Source organism: Jaculus jaculus, chromosome 8, assembly GCF_020740685.1.
Source record: "Jaculus jaculus isolate mJacJac1 chromosome 8, mJacJac1.mat.Y.cur, whole genome shotgun sequence".
Classification (NCBI taxonomy): domain Eukaryota; kingdom Metazoa; phylum Chordata; class Mammalia; order Rodentia; family Dipodidae; genus Jaculus; species Jaculus jaculus.
This window is the reverse complement of record NC_059109.1, coordinates 110,019,666-110,034,491: the sequence shown is the minus strand read 5'-3', so window position 1 is coordinate 110,034,491 and position 14,826 is coordinate 110,019,666. Positions and strand designations below refer to the sequence as shown.

General features: G+C 45.1%; 1 protein-coding gene across 1 annotated transcript; it reads right to left on the bottom strand.

Moving 5' to 3' along the window:
* Positions 1–10,342: 10,342 nt before the first annotated feature.
* Defb128 (defensin beta 128) lies at positions 10,343–12,016 on the bottom strand. Its single transcript, XM_004667986.1, has 2 exons — positions 11,968–12,016; positions 10,343–10,578 (listed from the first exon to the last, which is right to left on the bottom strand). Exons 1-2 carry the CDS (start codon positions 12,014–12,016, stop codon positions 10,343–10,345), a joined length of 285 nt encoding a protein of 94 aa, XP_004668043.1.
* Between the last annotated feature and the right edge of the window lie 2,810 nt (positions 12,017–14,826).

Genomic DNA, 14,826 nt, shown 5'->3' with positions numbered 1-14,826 from the left:
TTCAACATATGCAAATCGATAAATTAATACATTATATAAATTGACTGAAGGACAAAAATCATATGATCATCTCATTAGGCGCAGAGAAAGTGTTTGACAAAATCCAACATCCCTTCATGATAAAAATCCTACAGAGACTGGGAATAGAAGGAACATATCTCAATATAATAAAGGCTGTTTATGACAAGCTTACAGCCAACATATTACTAAATGGGGAAAAACTGGAAGCTTTTCCACTAAAATCAGGAACAAGACAAGGGTGTCCACTGTCCCCACTTTTATTTAATATAGTTCTGGAAGTCTTAGCCATAGCAATAAGGCAAGAGTCACACATAAAAGGAATATAAATTGGAAAGGAAGAGATCAATTATCATTATCTGCAGATGACATGATTCTATATATAAAGGACCCTAAAGACTCTACCAGCAAACTGCTAGAGCTGATAAAAACCTACAGCCATGTAGCAGGATACAAAATAAATACACAGAAATCAGTAGCATTCCTATATGCTAACAACAAACATACAGAGGATAAAATCAGAGAATCACTCTCATTCACAATTGCATCAAAAAAATAAAGTACCTTCGAATAAACCTAACCAAGGAAGTGAAGGGTCTCTACAATGAAAACTATAAAACACTCAAACAAGAAATTGCAGAAGACACTAGGAAATGGAAAAACATCCCTTGTTCCTGGATGGGAAGAATCAATTTTGTGAAAATGGCAATCTTACCAAAAGCAATCTACACATTTAATGCAATCCCTATCAAAATTCCAATGGCATTCTTCACGGAAATAGAAAAAACAATCCAAAAATTCATTTGGAATCACAAAAAACCTAGAATATCTAAAATAATACTGAGCAACAAATATAAGTCGGGAGGTATCACCATACCTGATTTTAACCTATACTACAGAGCCATAGTAACAAAAACAGTATGGTACTGGCACAAAAGCAGATATGTAGATCAATGGAACAGAATAGAGGACCCAGATATAAGTCCAGGTAGCTATAGCCACCTGATATTCGATAAAAATGCCAAAATTACTCATTGGAGAAAAGACAGCCTCTTTAGCAAATGGTGCTGGGAAAACTGGACATGTATCTGTAGAAGGATGAAAATAGATTCTTCTCTCTCTCCATGCACAAGAATTAAATCCAAATGGACTAAAGACCTTAACATCAGAACCAAAACTCAGAAATTGCTATAGGAAAAAGTAGGGGAGACCCTTCAACATATTGGTCTTGGCAAAGACTTTCTGAATATAACCCCAATTGCTCAGGCAATAAAACCACAGATTAATCACTGGGACCTCATGAAATTACAAAGATTTTGTACTGCAAAGGACACTGTGAATAAAGCAAAGAGGCAACCTACAGAATGGGAAAAAACTCTTTGCCAGCTATATTTCTGATATAGGATTAATATTTAGGATATACAAAGAACTCAAAAAGTTAAATAATAAGAAGTCAAACAAGCCAATTGAAAAATGGGCTATGGAGCTAAATAGTTCTCAAAAGAAGAAATACAGATGGCGTATAAGCATCTAAAAATATGTTCTACATCCCTAGTCATCAGGGAAATGTAGATTAAAACTACATTGAGATTCCATCTCACTCCTGTCAGATTGGCTACCATCATGAAAACAAATGATCATAAATGTTGGCAGGGATGTGGAAAAAGAGGAACCCTTCTACACTGTTGGTGGGAATACAATCTGGTCCAGCCATTGTGGAAATCTTTGTGGAGGTTCCTAAGACAGCTAAAAATTGATCATATGACTCAGCTATAGCACTCCTAGGCATATATCCTAAGGACTCATCCCATTTCCTTAGAAGTACATGCTCAACCATGTTTATTGCCACTCAATTCATAATAGCTGGGAAATGGAACCAGCCTAGATGTCCCTCAACTGATGAGTGGATAATGAAGATGTGGCACATTTATACAATGGAGTTCTACTCAGTGGTAAAGAAAAATGAAGTTATGAAATTTGCAGGAAAATGGATGGATCTGGAAAGGATTATACTAAGTGAGGTAACCCAGGCCCAGAAAGCCAAGCGCCGCATGTTCTCCCTCATATGTGGATCCTAGCTACAGATGATTGGGCTTCTGCATGAGAAGGAAAAACTCAGTAGCAAAGGCCAGTAAGTTAAAAACGAGATATAAAGGGAAGAGAAAGGAAGGGAGGAGGGTACTTAATAGGTTGGTATTGTATATATGTAAGTAGAAGAATAGATTAATGGGGTAAAAAGGCCCAAAGTGAGGCCTTGGGAAGAGATTGAGTAAAGGAAAGGTAGGGAGGGCTAATCAAAATCTAAGAGTGTGCAAATAAATCATATGGAATCCTCTGGTTTTGGACAATGGAACACTCAGTAGCCATAGATCGTTATTAGGAAATTTTCAGTGCCAGGGATGGGATATGTTTCAGTGAGTTGTTGGCCAGGGAGGTCCCTGATGCCCCCAAAACATTATAGGCCATTGCCAAGGCCCTTGTTTTCCCACCAGGAATAGATGGTAAGACCCTATTGCTGAAGACTCCACATACTTGGGCTGCAAGGCCACTGAGAAATCCTGCTGGGACTGAGCTGATAACCTCCTCAATGTACACCAGCTGACAGAAAAGCTGGAAGAAGCCATTCCACATGTACTTCAATGGGAGAAAGAGATACCACCAGTGAAGATACTCAACAGTGGACACTGCAAGCCTTATAATTGGCCAGCCAGGCCAAATGAGCTAACGGGTGTAATAGTGGCACGTCTGTCATGGTGGAAACCAACTGCCTTCCAGTTGGACTGGAGGCCCGCTCCATGAGGGGAAACACATCTCTGATACTGAAAACTTAAAACAGTGGTAGTCATAAGCCCTAGGGGTGTAACATCTGCTGATGTCTGGAAAAATGTATATACTATGCTTACCAAACTGCCAGTAAGCACTTCTCTTAATATTTATACCCTTATATTAACGCTACTCTCATTTTTGGTAGAAAAGCTTCTCTTTTCAGATGGCAGTGACCTTGGGATGACTCAGAAGGTATCATAGTGCTGGAAAGAAGTGACTGGAATACTGAGTAACATCTCAATCACACCTTCTAAGGCTCAGGGTCTAATGCGGAAGAGGTGGCAGAAAGAATGTAAGAGCCAAAGGAAGGGTAGGACTCTTTACAACGTGCTCCCTCCGGACACAAAATGGCCTGGATATCCATGACCTCACCGTGCCTGACACTACCTACACAAGACCATGATAAGAAGAGGAAAAGATCATGACATCAAAATAAAAGAGAGACTGATTGAGATGGGGAGGAGATATGATGGAGAATGGAATTTCAAAGGGGAAAGTGGGGGGGGGGCAGGTGGGTATTACTATGGGATACTTTTTATAATCATGGAAAATGTTAATAAAAATTGAGAAAAAAAAAAAGAACAGTAATGGTCTGTCCTTTTTTTCCCCTAAATTTCTAAGACACACCAAGAACTTTGCTTTTTGTTTGTTTGTTTTTCAAGGTAGAGTCACACTCTAGTCCAGGCTGACCTGGAATTCACTATGTAGTGTTAGGGTGGCCTCAAAGTCACGGTGATGCTCCTACCTCTGCCTCTCGAATATATTTGTTTACAACCCCCAGTCCTCAGATCACTGAGAGGATGTAGGTTCACTAAATCCACGTGGAGGTGAGCAGAGGTATTGGGGTCTCTGTGTGCAAGGACACCACTGGAGGAATTCCTGCCTCTGGACGTGAGGGGAGGATGGGAAATCAAAGAGGGAGAGATCAAGAGTGAGAAGCCAACAGGAGGGGTGCACCAGGAGAATTGCACAATACTCAGAATAAGCAGAGGAGGAAGATTATTGAGAGAAAAATTACTTTACTGGGTAAAGAATGGTTCGTGGATGTAGTAAAACATATAAACCCAAGAGTGCAGTTGCCTCAGACCAGAATGCATAGTAATTTCTTGCTCCCCAGGCATTGGAGCTGGGGTAGTATAGGAACATGGTGTCCTGGAAACATTAGGAATGAGGCAGACTGACTAAGGTACCAATGGAGCCCTCTAGTTCAGAATTTAGCTCCCTTATTTTCTCAGATAAGATCTGATGTTCTTGGCAGAATCTATCAGGTCCTGGAGGGAAGCCCAAAACCTTATAAGACCTGAGTGTGAGCTGGGCAACCAATTGTGATGTAGGCACTGAGTTCACCTGGTTAGAGACTGCTCTTTGGGACACGTGACAACAGGCTCCCTTCCCCTCACCCCTGCAAGCCAACTCTGCCCTCGCCATGACCAGGGTCCCTCCCTCTGGTTTCTGTCCCTCCTGTGCACAGTAACTGAGCAGAAAAAGAGATGCAGGGGCCGCTACGTGCATGGATCGTGCAGAAGAATCCGCAGAGTGGCGCAAGTACGGGAGGTCCTCTGTCCAAACGCGAAATACTGTTGCCTCAGTACCAAGGAGCTGGAAGAGCGAAGGAAAGTCACACAGCCAACTCGTCCAAAGCCCCAGAGCCACGCATTTACTCTTCCTCAAGACAGCTATCCAGACACATCCTCTGCATAAATCAGACACACATTCATGTTCATTCAGTTTTCACCCTCTTCCTTTATGCCCAGGTGATGAGATCCACCTCTTCCTGATCTACGGGATGACTTTGAAGCTGATTCTAATAAACATCATGACAAGTTGTTTTTTGTTTTTGACTTGTGTGTTTTAACTATACCAAGCCCTTGTGTGGGTTGGGGACTGGGATCTGGACAGGCCTAGAGTTGAGACAGGCCTGGAGCCTCGGCTCACTGAAGCCAGGCTGGAGATGGGGCAGAGCTAGGTCCCATGTCCCCTGAGACCACAGGGTCCCACCTGCTGCAGAGCCAGGCCTGGGGGCTCAGTCCACAGTTCTGGCCAGCAGCCAAGGGTCTTAGAGGCCTGCCAAGCACTGGGTTTCATTTGAGATGGGCCTGCCTTGGGGATCTGGGGTTGTATCTGTTGCCCGCTTCCTTGTACTTCCCCTAAGCAAAAGCTCACTCTTGCTCTGGTGTGCTGCCTGAGGCTGGGGGAGGGGCGGCAAGGGCAAGGCGAAACCCGCGTATTCCCTTCTTCAACGTCTTTTCTGATTTCTGTGATCAATCAGCCGGCCGGGGTCCTTTCAATGCTCCCAGATAGGAGCTGTGAGTGCGTGAGAAGATTGCAGTTCTGCTGTTTGGCAGATCTTGTATCCCTCAGCATTCAGCAGCAGTGGGCCTGTGTCCTCTGTAGGGTGCTGAGACCTTTAACCCTAACAGATGTTACCGTGCTTGTTACAGCTCTAGGGTGTTGGAATTCTCCAGCCTTTGACGGCAGCCACTGCTATCTTCCGGGGTTCTAGAGCATCTAATGACTCCTGATCCTGTCGATCACTATTGAGGCAGCAGCCGACACTGTCCCTGTGCCCACTGCCCCTCTGCTGCTGTTAAGGGCACTGGGGGTCCCGGCAGCCCAGTCACAGGTACAGCAGCTACCAAGGCCACGCGGTTCCCAGGTCGCTTGGCCATCTTTGCAGCTCGTCCTGACGCTGCTGCTGGCTTTGTGCGCTCAGCGCAGTCAGCTCTACTGAAAGCAGGCAAGGAGAGATCACTGGAAAGCAGCCTTTCTCTGGGCCTCATGTTGTAACACAGGGAGATGACACAAGATGGCATCACACACACACACACACACACACACACACACACACACACAGAGGCTCACGAAGTAAGTGGAACAGCCCATTTGTGTAGCTAGAAAGGGGAAATGTGACACCAATTACAGCGACCTTTCATGCAAATGAAGGCTTGTGTTTCCACCAGTCAAGGCACTGTCCCTTTTCACCAGTCATGCACCAAGGGACGTGTCCCCTCTGATCTGATCGGAGTGGTTACAAGAAAAGTCTTGTGCAAGCTCCTTGAAACAGTCACAGGTGGGGCTACATACATGCTCAGGAACCGGGACAAGCAGAAGCCGTTGTCACGTCACTTCCCCAAAGCATCTATGGAGGGTTCAAACTGGGAAATGCCAGTATAAGGCTGGCTGGCTGCTTAAAGTGACAGCCCTTTTGCTCAAGGGACCTAAAAGAGCAAGGAGGAATCCTACAGCTGCCAAATCAGGAGACACGGCACCACATCCTCTAACGTCCTGGCTTAAGGTGAACAGGAGAAGGCGTGCTTCGGGTAGGAGCTTCGGGGGCTCACAGTGACGCAAGTGGGGACCTTGGCGGAATCTGACAGCGCCTCAGCAACGCTTAGAGGTTACCCAGAGCAGAAGCGCATCGCCTTCATTGGTGGCTGCCTTCACTCTAGGAAAGCATTTCCATGCATGGATAGGGGATGGAGAGCCCTAGAAAAACCCGACACAACATCTTGCTGACCTTGCTGGTGCCTCTGAAAACACAGGAAGTTCTGATTGTGATGACCTCCAGGGCTTCACTACACCTTTGTAACCTTTAAGCATAAAGAATGGAAAAAATGACAAGTACCAGACCCCGAGGGAATGTGTGTCTGCGTGCACGCGCATGGGGGCATGTCATCAGTTGTGTGGCTTGAGATACGCTCTTTCCTCCTAAGACATGGTAGTCTTCCTTTCTTCCTTCTTTCTTGACTGCTTACCATGCCACGACTCCTTTTAGAGGCTTTATTGCAAGCAAAATGTAACAAATTTCAGCAGTATGCATGAGAAATGAAAATGTATTTAATAAACGGGTGTGGTGGCGCACGCCTTTAATCCCAGCACTCGGGACGCAGAGGTAGGAGGGTTGCCGTGAGTTCGAGGCCACCCTGAGACTCCATAGTGAACTCCAGGTCAGCCTGGGCTAGAGCAAGACCCTACCTCAAAAAATCAAAAAATAAAACTAAGTAAATAAATAAATAAGCGCATTTGTATTAAACATTAACCCAAATAACACATCTTAAGACATACTTTCACAATTTTACTATTATTTAATTCCTCTTTGAGAACTTGCCCTCAGATTAAGCCCTTAATAATAATAATACCTATGATTGGTGTGGGGTTTGATTCAGGGGTCCCCCATACACTTAGGTATTCTGAATGCTAGTCTCCCCAGCTGAAGGCAACTGGAAATTAACACCTCCAAGAGGCAGTGTATCATTGGGGGCTGGCTTATGGATATTATAGCCAGCTTCCCCTTGCCAGTGTTTGACACAGTCTCCTGTTGCTGTTGTCCACCTTATATGGGACAGGTGCTGATGTCCACCCTCTGCTCATGCCATCATTTTCCTCTGCCATCACAGAGCTTCCCCTTGAGCCTGTAAGCCAAAATAAACCTCTTTTTCCCACATGCTGCTCTTGGTTGGGTGATTTCCACCAGCAATGCGAACCTGACTGCAACAATTGGGTAGTATAAGGAAAGGTTTTGGAGGCAAGTTTGAAAGGAAGAAGTAGACACCCCTGGCAGGAAGTAGAGTTTTATTTTGAGGTCTCAGAAAGACAAATATTGTATGTTTTCTTTCATTTGTGGTTCCTAAATTTATATAGTCAGTAAAATTATATATATAATCATATATATTTAATTTTGTATGTAAAAATATGACAATATCCAGGCATTGTAGTGCACACCTTTAATCCCAGCACTTGGGAGGCAGAGGTAGGAGGATCGCCACGAGTTCAAGGCCACCCTGAGACTACATAGTGAATTCCGAGTCAGCCTGGGCTAGAGCAAGACCCTACCTCAAAAAAACAACAACAACAACAAAAAAAAAAAGACGGAAGTAAAAGTCTAGGGAAACAACTGGAATTAATGGGAAGAGAGGAAGAGGAGAGGTGAGATACAGTGGGGAAGAGAAGGGGAATGTGCTCAGAATATAGTAGATACCTCTAAGAAAAAATTGTAAGTTTAAAATAAAATGAAGTTTGAAAGTGTTAGGCCTATAGCTCAGCACTTGACTGGCCATGCATGAAGCTCTGGGTTCAACCCCTAGCACCACTTTAAAAATGTTACTTATGGGCTTGAGATGGCTTAGCTGGTAAGGCACTTGCCTGCACAGCCTAAGGACCCATATTCAATCATCCAGGTCCCACGTATACCAGACACACAAGGTGATGCAAATACACAAGGTTGCACATGTGTACAAGGTCTCACACACGTCTGGAGTTCAATTACAGTGGCTAGAGGCCCTAACACACCAATTCCCTCCCTCCCTCTCTCTCTTTTTCTCTCTCTCATAAAAAACAGCCAATCTGTTGGTCATGCACCAAAAAAAAAAAAAAAGTTACATATGCAGAGTGTGGTGGTGCATGCCTGTATTCCCAATACTCAGGAAGCAGAGGTAAGAGGATTGCTGTGAGTTTAAGGTCAGCCTGGGACTACAGATTGAGTTCCAGGTCAGCCTAGGCTAGAATGATATATTATCGCAAAACAAAAAAAAAGTTACTTATGATCAATGCTTTAACTCAAGCCACATGCATGTATGTCACCACGGAAGTTTCTGTTCTGTTCATCTGGAGAGCATTGCCTGAGTGATGGCCTACTGTAATTTTATTCAGTTCATGTGGAGCTTCTGAAATATGTCTCACTTATGAGGCCTTTAAATGTCACACACTTAAAACAAATAGAATAGGCAATGCTTCCAAGTATCCTCGGAGTAACATTTATCTAAAAATTGTGTCAACCAGATGTTCAAATGACTACTGTGAAAGGAGACAGGCACCCACACGAAATGACTTTCAAATTATATCTTGGAATTGTCCACAGCTGTCTTCACTACTCATTATATCAGTCCAATAACCATTAGGGAAAATGTTCTAAACTCTTTTATCCTTATAATGAATTCTTGGTTGTTAAGAAAAGCCCTCAAAAGAGGGAGGAGAGAGAGATTGAGAGCGAGAAGATGCATATCTTCTTAGACATAAGAAATTTCATTCCTATCCATGTTTTCTTCCCTTCTCTTACTGTCACTGTCCTTCAGCCTTATTTTAGAAACTGATGAAGTACCATGTTGCATGTGGCTTTCTCTGGATATATCTAAGCCCTTCCGCATGCCTAAACTAGATGGAGTTGGTCAAATAAGGGAACATCTGGGTCATTCCTTTTTTTAAGTAGTTTTTAGGAACTGTCAGCATGTTGTTGTTGGAGTGTGGAGCTGTGACTCTGCATGGACTAAGACAATCAACCAATATGTACTCAAAAGTTGCACTATTGCAAAAGGGGTGAATGATCCACTCCGTACACTATTTTTTTGTACTGCTGGTATTGTACCAGAAACATTTTCTTTTGTTGTTACTTGCTTTTTAAATTTTGTTTAGCCACTTAAAGAAAATCTGCTTATGGCACAATTTGCCTCAAATCCATTCCAAGTTGTATATTTGTTTTCCAATAAAAAGTTACAATTTGAGCCAGGCGTGGTGGTGCACGCCTTTAATCCCAGCACTCAGGAGGCAGAGGCAGGAGGATCACTGAGTTCGAGGCCACCCTGAGACTCCATAGTGAATTCCAGGTCAGCCTGGGCTAGAGTGAAACCCTACCTCAAACAAAAAAAAAAAAAAAAAAAAAAAAAGTTACAATTTACCCAACAACATAAAAAAGAAATTTCATTTCTTAAAAAAAGGACAAAGGGCTAGGGTGATGGCTCAGTTGGTACAGTATTTGCTGCAGAAGCATGCAGACCTGAGTTTGGGTACCCAACACTCAGGCAAATGCCAGATGGCCACAGGAACTAACGGTTATCCCAGCGCTAGGGAGATGGAGACAGGATGCCCTGAGCAAACTGGCTCGCTAGGCTAGCCAGATCTTTAGGCCCTGGGTTCAGGGGAGAGCTCCTGCCTCAGCAAAAAAAGTGGAGCACGGTGAAGGAGGACACCCGATGGTTTCCTCTGACTTCCGCATGCACATACACACATGTGCATATACACTGTACACATGTGCGCCCACACACAATTGAGCGTGCATATAGACACAATACACAGAAAGAGAGAGGAAGGGCTGGGTGTGGTGGTGCACACCCTTCATCCCAGCACGTGGGAGGCAGAGGAAGGTGAATCGCCATGAGTTCCAGGCCAGCCTGAGCTACAGTGAGACCCAACCTCGAAAGACCAAAAGAGAGAGAGAGAAAGGAAGAAATATCTGAAATTCTGCAAAATATCATCTTGGACAGAAAGCAGAGAGACTGATATATACCTGTCCTGATCTGTCACTTAATCTCTATGTCCCCCATTTTACATGTGGAACCCCATAAACATGGAAGTGACCAAAAACTGAGTGAATACAGCCATATGCAAACACAGGCCAAAGCATAGGACTTTATTATGTGGAGAATCAAGTTCACAGAAGGAAACAGTCTCCTGCTTCGGTCTTACAGGTTTGTCCAAGAGGTGCCTAAGGAAACAAACGCTTTGCTCACATGCTTTCTGTTTCATATGGGATGGTCGGTAGGACAATGTAGTCCTGAACTTCTTCACTCTTCTCAATTTGAACTGGCTTCTGGAGTTGCTGGATTTTCATCTTGTTTCTCTCATAATTAACACAACATAATTTATCATGCAGACAACTCACTTCAGATATCTCCCCGAGGTTGCATTTCTTCCTGCAGTAGCCTTCTATATTGTTGAAGCATTTGGGGGGTTTTGCACCATCTGAACGAGAAAGGCGATACTGAGCAAGGTTAGTTTCTGAAAAACAGAGCAGAAGAAGTGCATGGTCCCCACAAATGATGGCTTCCTGTGACCTAGAGGGGAACCTTACACTGAGGAAACTCAGAGCCCCTCCTTGAAAACTCACCCCAAATTAAGGACATCTAAAACCTTAGGTTCACGGCCAATGCCCACTTGAATCTAGGAGCAGTAGAACATGCGTGACAGAAGAAAAGAAAGAGAAAGGAGAGTTAGGTCCCCGGTTATGGCCTGGATGTGGGTCCCACCCTCGGACTCTGACACAGCTGGCTGTACCCCATGCTCCAAATTCAGCATTCCCTTAGTCCTGTATCCCCAGAGAGCACTCACTGGTCACCAGCACCACAACTCAGAGCCAAATGAACTTTTAAAGGAATACCACAGGGCTGGGAAGATTGCTTAGTGGTTAAGGCACTTGTCTGCAAAGCCTCCAGACCCAGGTTCAATTCCCCAGGACCCACATAAGCCAGATACATAAGGTGATGCATGTGTCTGGAGTTCATCTGCAGTGGCTAGAGACCCTGGCATGCCCACGTGCATATACACTGTACACGTGCGCCCACACACAAATGAGCATGCATATAGAAACACATACACAGAAAGAGAGAGGAAGGGCTGGGCGTGGTGGACTCTATCTATCTATCTCTTTATCTATCTGCCTCTTTCTTTCTCTTGCTCTTGCTCAAATAAATAAATTAAAATTAAATATTTTACAAAAATATTTAAAAGGAATAATAACAGTCAATAATGAAGACACATTTTAACCATGTGCCATTCTCACACTGTTGCCGCAGAAGCTGAAAGTGTATTTGAGTGCCATTGGGGGTGGCCAGGTTCTTAGATAAAAGCTCTAAAATTTAAAAAAAAAAAAAGGACTGGAGAGATGGCTTAGCAGTTAAGCGCTTGCCTGTGAAGCCGAAGGACCCCGGTTCGAGGCTCGGTTCCCCAGGTCCCATGTTAGCCAGATGCACAAGGGGGCGCACGCGTCTGGAGTTCGTTTGCAGAGGCTGGAAGCCCTGGCGCGCCCATTCTCTCTCTCTCCCTCTATCTGTCTTTCTCTGTGTGTCTGTCGCTCTCAAATAAATAAATAAATAGCTCTGCCCAGCAGTCTAAAGATGATTCTAGCCGATGAATTCATGTCTACCTTTGGCAAGGACTCCTGAGTACAGCCTGGTCCTCCCCTGACCTCCCTGCATGGTCTCTTCTAAGGTTCAAACCCAAGTTAGGCACCCAGAAGAGCACATATGTTTGATGATATTGACCAGATATGAGCAACCTGGAACATCCTCCCTGTCCCCACTATGACAAGCACCAGTATCTACTAGAACGTTATGGTATATTTGGACATGTTACCTGTGAGTACCACAGACAGCAAAACAATGACACCCAGAAAGAGCTTCATGCTTACAGACTTCCCAAGAGAAAGAGACGGCAGGAGCCCTTCGCCCGTGAGGAGCCTTGGCTCTGAGTGCCACCAGCGTGGCAAGCTCTGGTTTTAACCCACACGGATGGACAGGAAGTTCAAGTCCACCCTCCTCCTACCTTCCCAGATTTAGAATTTACAGTCACAGAATGTTCCATCCAATCACGCCTACTGCCCATTCCTCAGGATGTGAACTCCTGCACAGGAGGAACTGCGGTTTCTCCCCCTACCTGGAAGCCCGCCTGGGTCAAAGCTGGCTGGTTTGGCTGGGCCACCTCTGGTTTATCCCTGTTGTTGCCTGTCACTCAAAAGTAATGCAAAATGGGAAGATAAATCACTAGTCAAAAATGGACACAGAGGGGCTGGAGAGGTGGCTTAGCGGTTAAGCCACTTGCCTGCAAAGCCAAACGACCCAGGTTCAATTTCCAAGTACCCATAAGTCAGATGCATAAGGTGGTGCATGCGTCTGGAGTTTGTTGGCAGTGACTAGAGAGACCCTGGAGTTCCCATTCTCTCTCTCTCTCTCTCTCGCTCGCTCGCTCTAATTTTTTTTTATTTTTATTTATTTGAGAGTGCAGAGAGAGAGAATGGACGCACCAGGGCCTCCTCCAGCCACTGCAAACAAACTGCAGATGCATGCGCCCTCTTGTGCATCTGGCTAACGTGGGTCCTGGGGAATTGAGCCTCTAGCCAGAGTACTTGGGCTTCACAGGCTAAGCCATCTCTCTAGCCCACATTTTTTTTAAGTAGAAAAAATGGACACAGAGGCAGGTTGGGATTCATGGAGTAAAATAAAAAATCTTAATTAATAAAATAGACCCATAGCACATCCAATAGTAATAAAATTCATGAAATTTCTAAATAGTCATTTTAAGAGTAAGATTTCTTAGCAGGGCATGGTGGTGCACGCCTTTAATCCCAGCACTCAGGACGCAGAGGTAGGTGGATCACCATGAGTTCGAGGCCACCCTGAAACGACATAGTGAATTCCAAGTCAGCCTGGGATAGAGTGAGACCCTACCTCAAAAAATGGGGGGAAAAAAAAACAGATTTCTTTTGGTTTGGGCTAGTTGAATTGGCATTATTTGAGAGTTTTCTATAAAACCTTATCCACTTAGTAAACATGGTTCTGAAACTGAAATCCTGAAAAAAATAAAAATCTTTTAAGGCTTGGGGAGATAGCTTAGTATAATAAAGTGCTTGCCTTGCGACATGAGGACCTCATTCCAGCCCTGAGAACCCATGTCAATGCAGGGCTCAGTGACATGTGCCTGTAATCTCAGCACTGGGGAGGTAGAGATAGGCAGATCCCTTGAAGCAGGACAGACTCAGATCTTCTAGAAAGGAGAAAACTTTTCCAGAGGCCCTGGTCCACCCGCCTGGCTGGCGCAGAGCTGCAGGATCAGAAACGAGGTGGAGGGATTTTTCACTCACATCGGCCTCCTTGCAAAGTCAAGAAACCTGAGGAGGAAGGGAACAGACACCAGGCGAACTGCTGCTGACGCTGAACCCCAGCGGTACAGCCCACGGGCATTGCAACATTGCAGCCCGAGGAAAGGCTTCTTCCTTTTGCTTCTCGGTGATCGTTATTGCTGGCAGAGCGGGCTGAGTGGGTGGCACAAAACTCAGATAGCCCAGCTTCCAGTGTTCTTAGAAATAGCAGCAATAGCAAGGAAGCAGCTGAGAAGTTTTTCGGAGAGCAGCCAAGGGCAGAATCTGCAAGAAGGTTGACAGAAGTATAGAAAAGATGAAACAGGGCAGAGAAGCTGAAACTATAGAAAACAAGGGGCTGGAAGGGACTGGAAGTGAGTTCTGACGCAACAAAGACCACAAGCCCTTGTAGAGTTGGAGAGAGCCACCAAGGGATAAAGAGCCGAGGGTCCCGACACCCAAAGCTCCTCCACTATAACTCTGGCCATTGGATGTATGTGCTCTGACCCCTTGGCAAAAATCTTCTGCCTGTAATGCCTGGAGCAGTACACCTTTGGTTTTGAAAGCTGACAGCCCTAAGCCGACAATCCTCAGGGTTGAGGGCCTGGCCTGTGAGCCCCTGGAACCCAAAACCATGATAACAAGACTGCCCCTTGCCTCCCCGTGATTTCTCCTCATTTAAACCTAACCCCAAACTTTTCCATGCCTGCTGCATGGAACACGAGACTACGGAGATGAACTATTTCAAAGACTAATGTGGAAAATACAGCAAGGGGTCCTGGTCCTCCCCGCCATGGCAGAGGACGCTGGTCTTAATGCCAGTTTAGCTTGATGCAGGTCAGAACTGGGAACCATCAACAGACACAGAAACATCATCAATCCACCCCACATGTGGAGAAAGCTCTGGAACAGCTTACTGCTGGACAGAGGAAGACGAGAAAGAGCCACAGCCATAAGAAAGAGTGATCTTTTAAAGCCAGTGATCCCCCCCCAACACTGCACTAGTAACTGTATCCCAAACAATGCCCCTGGAATTTGGCCAAACCATGATCAGTTGCTCCAGAGGAAAACAGGGGAAGAAGATCAGGGAGTGGAATTTTATTTGTTTTTGGTTTTTGGTTTTTTTTGGGGGGGGGGGTTGAGGTAGGGTCTCACTCTGGCTCAGGCTGACCTGGAATTCACTATGTAGTCTCAGGGTGGCCTCGAACTCACGGCGATCCTCCTACCTCTGCCTCCTGAGTGCTAGGATTAAGACGTGCGCCACCACGCCCGGCAGGGAGTGGAATTTTAGAAAGAAAATAGGTCTTACGGGATGGGTCAAAGAGAACTCTCCAGCTCCCCGGAATCCTCTGCCTGGC